This window comes from Erpetoichthys calabaricus, chromosome 11, assembly GCF_900747795.2.
Source record: "Erpetoichthys calabaricus chromosome 11, fErpCal1.3, whole genome shotgun sequence".
Classification (NCBI taxonomy): domain Eukaryota; kingdom Metazoa; phylum Chordata; class Cladistia; order Polypteriformes; family Polypteridae; genus Erpetoichthys; species Erpetoichthys calabaricus.
The window spans coordinates 82423539-82434317 of NC_041404.2; the positions used below are offsets into that span (position 1 = coordinate 82423539).

Here is a 10779-nt window from a genome sequence, read left to right on the forward strand (position 1 = left end):
TATACACAAACCATTCATAACTGCTTAATTAGGCTAAAATATAAGCATCCAAGTGATACTAAACGAAGAGCCATTAGGGAGCTGTAAGAGCCGGCTCTTTAAAGGGAGCCGAACCAAAAGAGCCGGAGTTCCCATCACTAATAAGCAGAGTCCAGTAGTAGGCAGCAACATAATCAGGCGTACTACGTGCGTGCCACACCAAAAGAGGTGAGAACTGACTCGCCTTAGCCCCATCGCGCATGTGCAGCGCGTCATCGTGCATGACGTCACGACACAGTGCCACCAGCTTGCCAACACAAGACATAACGCGCTTGACCTTGAAATCTGCAGCTCTTAATTAAAAATGTCTTCGTCGTGTTCAGGATGCCCTTCTGTCAAAGGTAGTTCTCTGAACGGGGTTTTCACTTATGAAGCGAGGCAAAGGTGGGCGCCGGGGGCATATACGATAAGCTGTGGTGGAAGGGATTCTTTTGCTATCTGGATGAAAGAAGGCATGTTAGTTATTTGTGTACAAAATCTGGCGGAATGAAGTGACCAGTGTGCTTGACGTTGACGCTTTGGCTGATATGGCCAGTACACGTTTTCTTCTTTTGTTTGTGCAGTTGCGTTAATTTTTCTAAAGAAATCGACATTAAAGGCCAAAAGCAATCGAGCAGCACAAGTTTGTTTTAAACGCTTCCAGTTTGTGTTCTTTGGCCTCCACCTAGTGGTCGATGCATAGTTGTTTCATTTGGATTTCTCATTCTGCAACTAATTATTTATCCTAATTTCAAAGCTAAAACTGTTAATAGCCATTTACAAGCCTGATTACTACTCTTTAAAAATGGTACCGCCTTGTTCCATACTGACGTCAGGAGTAGAACTAAACATGTATTTAGAAATATTTGATACAGCTCTTTCCAAATGTTTTGTGCCATAGCTAGCTCAAGACAGGATGAGAGGTAAAATAATTTGTAAAAGTTAACAAAATGATATATCTTTTTACAAGAATATCTTTCTCTGGGTTAATTTATATTTTACTATCTCTCTCCAAGTGCCATGTCCTACGGATACGTTGGTGATTATAGTCTTACACCTGTCTCTCTGTTCCTTCAAGTACTAAGAATCTCATTGCAGTTAATGTTTTACCCAAACCATCTCGCAGCATTTCGACTGATTGTGTTACTCTTCCTTCCAACAGCTATTTTTCTGGTGATTTTTCCTAGCAAATACAACATTTTCAGTGCCTTCAGTCACTGATGGTGTGTCCTAAATATCTTATCTGTTCTTTATCTCACTTAGTAATTTACTTTTCATCTTTGCTGTTTTTAGTACACCTTCATTACTTTATTAACACAGGGGATTTTTAGAACTCTGCTATAAAGCTCTCTAGTCTACATTCCTTTGTTTTGTTCACAGTCCATGTTTCACAATTGTACATTAAGATAGACCAAATGTAACAAGTTAGAATGTTATAATCCTTGTATTCTTTGTTATGTGTTAGTTCATAAATTTGTGTGCCTCTGAAACTTCACTTCAGATCTTAATTTTACTTCTTTTTTTATGACCCTTTAAAGTATCTTTTTTTATAACATGACTCATCAAACTTATTGTTCAGTGATTTTTCACATTCTTAAGCCCCAGGTATTTTCAGTAAGGTAGTAAATACCGATTTTGCTAAGTCATTAGGGAGTTTTCCAGTGTCATAAATGTTGCTCAATATTTTTGTTAAGTGGGCTAAACCAGTTTTATCAGCTGCCTCATTTCTACTGCTATCATATCTGGGGGTGTTGCCTTCCCTTTGTTTATGCTCTTGACAAGACGCTCCACTTCTGATTTTAATATAGCTGGACCTGTTATTTCCTCTGTGAGTGCTGACTTTTCTCATCTGTTCTCCAAAACAGTTCCTCTATATATTATAACAATCTATTACTAGTTTTCCCTCTTTTGTTTTTATGTTTGAGCACTCTGTCCTGTAAGATTTTTCTTATCAATTCCTTAATGTTTTAGTACATTGATCTTGAATTTATGTATACATGAGCATTAATTTCAACACATTTCTCGTTCAACCAGTTATCTCTTGCCTTTCTGTAAGCTATTTGAATTTGCTATTTAACCGATCATATTCAGTGTTGTGTTTACCCTTAATCAATGCCTTTACTCCATCTTATCTAATATCTCTTTAGTAGTCAATTTCTGTTTTGCTTTCCTTTCTTTCTTTGGTGAAATTTCTTCAGCAAGGGTAGTAAAAAAGATTTAAAAAGTTACACCAGTATGTTTCAATGTATTTGACCGATTGTAATTCATTAAATTTGTTTTCAAATTTAACTGCATAATCAGCTGCCAAGTCTTTATTTGTTCCTAACAATTCTATTTGCAGCTTCTGTTGATATTTGCTTTTCTTAGATTTTTTTTTTCCCTCATTTTTATTACCACAAGAATATGGTCAGAATTAGTCTGCACCAGGAAATGCTTTTGTTATGTTAGTTTTGTTGGAATACTAGCTCACTCACAAATGTTTGTTACAGCATTCCTAAGTCTTTCTCCAATAATAATTTACTCTATCTTCAGGACTCTTCCACATCTGTAGTTTTCAATGACTTTGTTTAAATCAGGTGTTTAAAATCAGCTTTTTATTTGTACTTCACCATTGTACTAATTTTTCACCTCTATCTCATAATCCATGTGGTTCTATTGTGTTATCTATTCTTACATTGTCTACTTTTACATTAAAATCACCTATAACAATGACAATATTAGCCTGGGACAACAAAGTACCCAGTTACAATGTTGGGCCGTGAGGAGGCATTGCAACAGTCTTGCTGTTAGCAGAGGCTATGTACATGCAGGTAGGACTTACGCACTCAGGCTTAGTATGAAAAGATAGCCATCTGGTGGCTCAAGTACTAGTTAAACTAAACTAAAGCCTTCTGTGATCCTGGGAAATGTGAACTCACTACCAAATAAGATCGACAAACTGGCAGCGCTGGTGAAAAATGTCAGAACCTACAGAGAATGCAGTTTGTTGTGCTTTTGCGAAATGTGGCTAACTACCACCATTCCAGATGCTAACTTGGAGCTACCCGGGTTTAGCACAGTTAGAGCAGACAGAGACGCAAGTACCTGCGGGAAGCACAAAGGAGGAGGACTCGCTCTCTACATGTCCAGAGTTACACCACTTTGTATTGACATAAACGTCAAAATCTCCACTTGCTGCAGGAACATCGAACTGTTGGCCATAAGTTTGCGTCCCTATTGCTTGCCCAGAGAGTTTGGACATGTCATTGTTGTTATTGTTTACATCCCTCCTCGGGCGGACTTGGAGATAGCGAGTGACATCATCCATTCTGCTGTTGCTAAGTTACAAACGCAGCACTCTGAGGCGCTTGTGCTAATCGCTGGGGATTTTAACCATGTGACGCTGGACAAAACTGCCTTCTCCCAGTATGTGGATTGTAACACCTGGGGAAATAAGACTATTGACTTACTGTATGCAAACGTTAAAAATGCATACAGCGCCACCCCGCTGCCTGCGCTTGGGAAAGCAGATCATAACCTGGTTCTGCTTCAGCCTCACTACAAACCAAGAGTGAGGGAGCTATCTGCAACCACACGCTCATTCAGGAAGTGGTCCCCTGAAGCAGAGCAGGTTCTGAGGGACTGCTTTGGAACTACGGACTGGGATATCCTGCAGGGATCACATAGTAAGAACATTGAGAAGGTTGTTGACTGCAATACAGTAATCCCTCGCTATATCGCGCTTCGCCTTTCGCGGCTTCACTCCATCGCGGATTTTATATATAAGCATATTTAAATATATATCGCGGATTTTTCACTGCTTCGCGGGTTTCTGCGAACAATGGGTCTTTTAATTTCTGGTACATGCTTCCTCAGTTGGTTTGCCCAGTTGATTTCATACAAGGGACGCTATTGGCAGATGGCTGAGAAGCTACCCAGCTTACATTTCTCTTGCGCTGACTTTCTCTGATCCTGACGTAGGGGGATTGAGCAGGGGGGCTGTTCGCACACCTAGACGATACGGACGCTAGTCTAAAAATGCTGAAAGATTATCTTCACGTTGCTATCTTTTGTGCAGCTGCTTCCTGAAACGACATGCTGCACGGTGCTTCGCATACTTAAAAGCTCGAAGGGCACGTATTGATTTTTGCTTGCTTGTTTTTCTCTGTCTCTCTCTATCTGTCTCTCTCTTTCTGTGCTCTTGACGGAGGGGGTGTGAGCTGCCGCCTTCAAAAGCTTTGTGCCGCGGTGCTTCGCATACTTAAAAGCCAAACAACCCTATTGATTTTCCTCTGCCTTTATGACAGTCTCTGCTCCTGACTCCTTTGAAGAGGAAGATATGTTTGCATTCTTTTAATTGTGAGACAGAACTGTCATCTCTGTCTTGTCATGGAGCACAGTTTAAACTTTTGAAAAAGAGACAAATGTTTGTTTGCAGTGTTTGAATAACGTTCCTGTCTCTCTACAACCTCCTGTGTTTCTGCGCAAATCTGTGACCCAAGCATGACAATATAAAAATAACCATATAAACATATGGTTTCTACTTCGCGGATTTTCTTATTTCGCGGGTGGCTCTGGAACGCAACCCCCGCGATGGAGGAGGGATTACTGTACTGACTACATCAACTTCTGTATGGACATTGTGGTCCTCACAGGTGGCGCAGTGGTAGTGCTGCTGCTTTGCAGTAAGGAGATTGTGGAAGATTGTGGGTTCGCTTCCCGGTTCCTCCCTGTGTGGATAGCGCTTTGAGTACTGAGAAAAGCGCTATATAAATGTAATGAATTATTATTATTTATTATTAGTTCCAGTAAGAACAGTATGCTGCTATGCTAACAACAAGCCATGGATTACAAGTGACATCAAGGGCCTTTTGAACCAGAAGAAAAGGGCTTTTAAAGGTGGTGATCAGCATGAGCTCAAGCGCGTGCAGAAGGAACTCCGAGTCCAGCTCAGGGCGGCGAAGGAGCAGTACAGGAGAAAGCTGGAGCAGAAGTTGCAGAATAACAGTATGAAGGAAGTGTGGGATGGGATGAAGATCATCACTGGCTGCATCTCGAAGCAGGGTGCCACCATCGAGAGAGACGTGAAGAGAGCAAACCAAATGAACAACATCTTTAACAGGTTTGACCACCCTAACCCACTCTCGCCTCGGAGTACTACACCCTCCACCCATCCTTCTGCTGATACCAGCATAGGAGAGACATTCCCCACCCACAATTACAGTAGCGCAGGTGAGCAAAGAGCTGAGGAGACTTCGTGCCAGCAAATCAGCGGGTCCAGTTGGAGTATCGCCACGACTGCTGAAGGTCTGTGCGCTGGAGCTGGGGAGTCCTCTACAGCGCATCTTCAACCTGAGCCTGGAACAGGGGAGAGTCCAGAGGCTTTGGAAAACATCTTGTATCACCCCAGTCCCAAAGGTATCACGTCATAGTGAGCTGATCGACTTCCGGCCTGTTGCTCTGACGTCACATGTAATGAAGACCATGGAGCGGCTGCTGCTTCACGACCCGAGGCTCCAGGTACGCCATGCCCTCGACCCTCTGCAGTTCGCATACCAGGAGGAGGTGGGAGCGGAGGATGCCATCATCTATATGCTACATCGATCACTCTCCCACTTGGACAGAGGCAGTGATGCTGTAAGAATTATGTTTCTAGACTTCTAGCGCCTTCAACACCATCCAACCTCTACTCCTTAGGGACAAGCTGACAGAGATGGGAGTAGATTCATACCTAGTGGCATGGATTGTAGTCTATCTTACAAACAGACCTCAGTATTTGCTTCTCGGGAACTACAGGTCTGACATTGTGGTCAGCAACACAGGAGCGCCGCAGGGGACTGTACTTTCTCCGGTCCTGTTCAGCCTATATACATCGGACTTCCAATATAACTCGGAGTCTTGCCACGTGCAAAAGTTCGTAGACGACACTGCTATCGTGGGCTGCATCAGGAGTGGGCAGGAGGAAGAGTATAGGAACCTCATCAAGGTAGGAACCTCATCAAGGACTTTGTTAAATGGTGCGACTCAAACCACCTACACCTGAACACCAGCAAAACCAAGGAACTGGTGGTGGATTTTAGGAGGCCCAGGCCCCTCCTGGACCCCGTGATCATCAGAGGTGACTGTGTGCAGAGGGTACAGACCTCTAAATACCTGGGAGTGCAGCTGGATGATAAATTGGACTGGACTGCCAATACTGATTCTCTGTGCAAGAGAGGACAGAGCCGGCTATACTTCCTTAGAAGACTGGCGTCCTTCAACATCTGCAATAAGATGCTGCAGATGTTCTATCAGACGGTTGTGGCGAGTGCCCTCTTCTATGCAGTGGTGTGCTGGGGAGGCAGCATAAAGAAGAAGGACGCCAGGACAAACTGGTGAGGAAGGCAGGCTCTATTGTAGACATGGAGCTGAACAGTTTGACACCTGTGGCAGAGCGACGGGCTCTCAGCAGGCTCCTAACAATTATGGAGAATCCACTGCATCCACTAAACAGTGTCCTCTCCAGACAGAGGAGCAGCTTCAGCGACAGACTGCTGTCACTTTCCTGCTCCACTGACAGACTGAGGAGATCATTCCTCCCCCGAACTATGTGACTCTTCAGTTCCACCCGGGGGAGTAAACGTTAACATTATTCAAAGTTATTGTCTGTTTTTACCTACATTTTTATTACTCTTTAATATTGTTTTTGTTTTTTTTGTATCAGTATGCTGCTGCTGGATGGAGTATGTGAATTTCCCCTTGGAATTAATAAAGTATCTATCTATCTAAACTAGACTAGAGCACTATACGCATGCCATGACTTATTTTACCATACTGCAGTTAAATAACAAAGAAAAAAATATAAATGTATTTTAATGACAGAAACTCTGTTTTCAACATCAAGACTGAATCAACATTTTAAAATAAACAGTACTGTTTTGATCATGTAAATATTCATCACCATTGCAATGATAAACCAGACATACCAGTGTAAAAGTGCCTCTACCATGAAGCAGTTTTCTGATAGTGCCATTTTATGGTGCTGTTTTTGTGCTCATAAGAATTTCTTATAGAAAATTGTTTTTTGTCCAGCTCCTGCTTACACACCAGTACATGGGGTCAAACTTTTCACAAGATGGGGATCAGTTATATAGATATGCAGAGTGTAGTTTTATGCTATTTTAAGGTTGCTGAACATGAATATGATGTATTTTTGATACTTGCTTCTTTACTTGTGGTCCAAACCCTCCAAGAGTTAGTCTCAGAAGGTTAAAAATGGCAAATTCCAAACATAAGCATATGGGGTATTGTTTTAGACTATTTCAAGATCAGGTATTAGAAATGTGATGCTGTTTGTGATTTTTGATGCTTTATTTTAGGGAGCTAGCCTTCTTTTGACCTCAGAGGGTGAACACAGCAATTTTTTATTATAGTCTTGGATATTTAGACTTCAAACATTTGAACTGAAGCACAAATTTTAATATTTAAAATATCTTACACAACTGTTCTTGTTTATTATGTACTTCTAACTCATGAAATATATCATTACATTTCTTATGAACACACTGAAATAGAATGGCTTACACTAATTCATACTTTTTTTTTTGATATTGTGATTGTGCGTACTTGTGAGGACAAAGAGAACAATGGATTGAACTAAAGAATAACATTCCTTGAGAGGAGTTGTTGGCAGAAAGCACAGAATCATATATTCATGCTCTAACAAAGCAAAACAGAACACCAAATCAACACTGTCGTGACAGTAGTGAAAGATTAGGCCTCTGACTGGTTCAATTAATGAATTCAATTAAAAATGAGAAGAAATAGTTGCATATTTTGCGTTACCAAATTTCTCCTGCCAGCCAGACAAAGCTTGAGTCAGTCTGAAAGAAATAATTGTTAAACAAAAATATGAAATTCAGATGTGCAAGGCTTGTTCAAACTTTAATTTCTACCAGAGGTCATTCAACACAGTATTCCCTCAAGGATATAGTAGTTTTTGCTGTGTACTTAAAACATTAGGTATTCACGCAAAATGTCCAGTTTATGTTTTGAACAACACCATACTATAGTAGTTAATGGTGCTATTGTGTTGTCCCAAAACTGTATGTGTAGAGTCTTCTGTTTTTTCTTGGTTCCCAAAAATGTAGTTAATGATGGGATTACTTGACCAGGGTGAGTTATTGCAAGTGTGTATTCATAGTGAATGATTTTTTAATACACACTGCTGCATGATTAGGTTCCAATACCCATGACCCTGAGATTGGAATAGATGGCTTCAAAGGATAAACAGATTTATTTTTTCACACGTTCATTGTGTTGAACAATGAATTAATGGACAGATATTTTTGGTTTCCTTGTATGTTAATCGGTTTTTACTTTGTTTTCTGTGTGTTTTAAGAAATCGGTGTCTTTGTATACAAACTCTGTATTTAGTAATTTTGTATAATTTATACTTGCATTTTACATGATACATTTTCTCAGTGCTCAGTATCTGCACTCACTGCTGAGTGTTATACAGAAATAAAGTGAACTGAAGTTTCGTAGCCTTCCCATAGTGCTAAATAGGAGAAGGGTTTCTGATGCGGTTTGCCTCTTTTATACCATGGTAAAACAAAGCCTAAAAAATGTTCTGTGAGACTACATTATCCCTAAATAAGCACACTTTTCATTGCATTGATCACTTTTGCATATTCACCCTGTGTATGTGTACATTTCCTCTGGAGGCGTGGGAGGAAAAATAAAATCTCCAAAGACTTGCAGGTTAGGTTGTCTGGTAACTCTGATTTGGCCTCTGAGTGAGAGTGGGTGGGGGTGTGATCATAAGGACTGTGTTCAGGAATGCTTCCTACCGTGCAATCCAGTGTTACTAATATAGACAACATCCCTACCCTATAACCCTGAATTACATTAAAGAGCTATGCGAGTGTATATATTTTTGGAAGTAGTAGTAGTTTTGTCAAAGTGGACTAAATACAGTGAAATTCTTACTTCATTCTCGATCAACATGCATCACATCACCATGCACTGTATGCAAGTCCATTTTGTTTGAAGGTTATCCAGTGATTTTGGCATCTGTGTTTTTAAAAAAAAATATTACTTATTTGAAGAGTACTGGAATAACCTTCTGTAGTTTTCAATTTGTGGCTATAAGGAATTCTTCACTATTTGTGCTGTTTTTGTTTATAAAGGATGTTAATTTGTGTATTCTGTCTTTCTAAATACTCATTGTATGTGTGTTGTATATTTTTGGGAATAATTTGTCAGTCAGCTTGTTTAATTGATGGATTTTTTTTTTTCTTTTAGCCCATCTTTTTGTAGCCGTGCCAGTTGCTGTTGCTGCAATTGGAGGCTATTTGTATTACCACTATGTTTGCAGGAAGCGGTGCAAGAAGAGTCGAATTAACCAAGAAATTGACAAAGACAACCCTAAAGTGTTCCACAGCTTTGACATTGAAGACATTGGCACCAAGAAAGTTTATTGTCGTTGCTGGAGATCGAAGAAGGTACTAGCTATCCTTTTGTGTTGTGCTTTACTTCTGAAGAGTGACAATCCATACAGCTCCAAGCAATAGAATTAAATAAAATGCTTAAGTGCTTGCAGCATAGTTTATCTTAAAAAAAATATATATATATATATATATATATATATATATATATTACTTTCATTGTGGCCAGTTTTTTCATTTTATATTTCAGGGTTTCTAAACTTATAAAACAACATGTATTTGTGTGAGAAATGGGACGTAAATAATAATAAAAAGGTATACATTATCTGTGACCTTGAAAGGGGTGGCATTATTCCTTTGGATATAGTGAATAATTTCAGGCTTTTATTTGTAGAGCCGAGCTTAAAACAGCTAATTAAAATATGAGTAATGTAAGCAGTAAAACATGATTTATTGTACAGATGTTTTTCCTAATTTCCATTAAAAAATCTGATCAATTCTTTTATCTTTTATTTATATTTTTTTTCAGTTTCCTTATTGTGATGGGGCGCACAGCAAGCATAATGAAGAAACCGGAGACAACGTGGGGCCTTTGATAATAAAGGCAAAGGATGCTTAATGTTCCTGTGTACACTAAGTTACAAAATTGAAACTATAAGATGTTCTGATTTTATGGAGTCTGTCTGCAATTCTTGGTTTAATTATTTTCTTATTAAATTTACACAACTGTATGCAAAATGAAATGTATATCTTTGAAGATAAGCTGACATTTCTATGTGATAATAATTGTTCAATAAACCCATCTTGTATACAGAACATCATGTTTGAACTTATTCTTCTACATGTAAATTGACAAACTGGTAACCTTGTTCATCGAACACTTGCTGTAAAAACTCCACATGGTTGATGGTAGGATTAAGTGGAAAAAAAAAAAATAAAACTTGGGTGTTGCAGCAGTTTTTTTGTTTACTCCTTCTTAGACTTAAGGAAGAGTTGGTAACAGGGCAGATTCCATTTTTATAAATCAAGTTCATTCTGATGCATGGCTGACTCAGACATTGTCCATAAAGCCCAGGCTGTGACCCTACCTTCACCCTGAATCACAGAGGATTTGCTGTGCTATGATCAGTTGTATTTCCTCTTTTTCTCCACACTTTAACCCCTCTGTTTAAATAAGGTTTTGTCTTTATTTCTCATCTAACCTGCTAAAGTCTTCTGCAAATAAGGACTTCCAATACTTAGATGCCTGCATTCTCAAGATTGTCTGACCTGACTGTTATTTTAGGCTTGTTCTTCTTAACTCTGATGATCTGCCATCAGTTCCTTTTGTCATCCATATGACCATGTTTTTGGC

General features: G+C 39.6%; 1 protein-coding gene across 1 annotated transcript; it reads left to right on the top strand.

Annotated features, from left to right (window-relative positions):
- The first annotated feature begins 225 nt into the window (after positions 1 to 225).
- On the top strand, positions 226 to 10241 carry LOC114642193 (CDGSH iron-sulfur domain-containing protein 1-like). The gene is made up of 3 exons (XM_028791170.2): positions 226 to 380; positions 9283 to 9482; positions 9955 to 10241. The coding sequence occupies exons 1-3, from the start codon at positions 344 to 346 to the stop codon at positions 10042 to 10044; spliced, it is 327 nt and encodes a 108-aa protein (XP_028647003.1). The 5' UTR covers positions 226 to 343; the 3' UTR covers positions 10045 to 10241.
- The last annotated feature ends 538 nt before the right edge of the window (positions 10242 to 10779 follow it).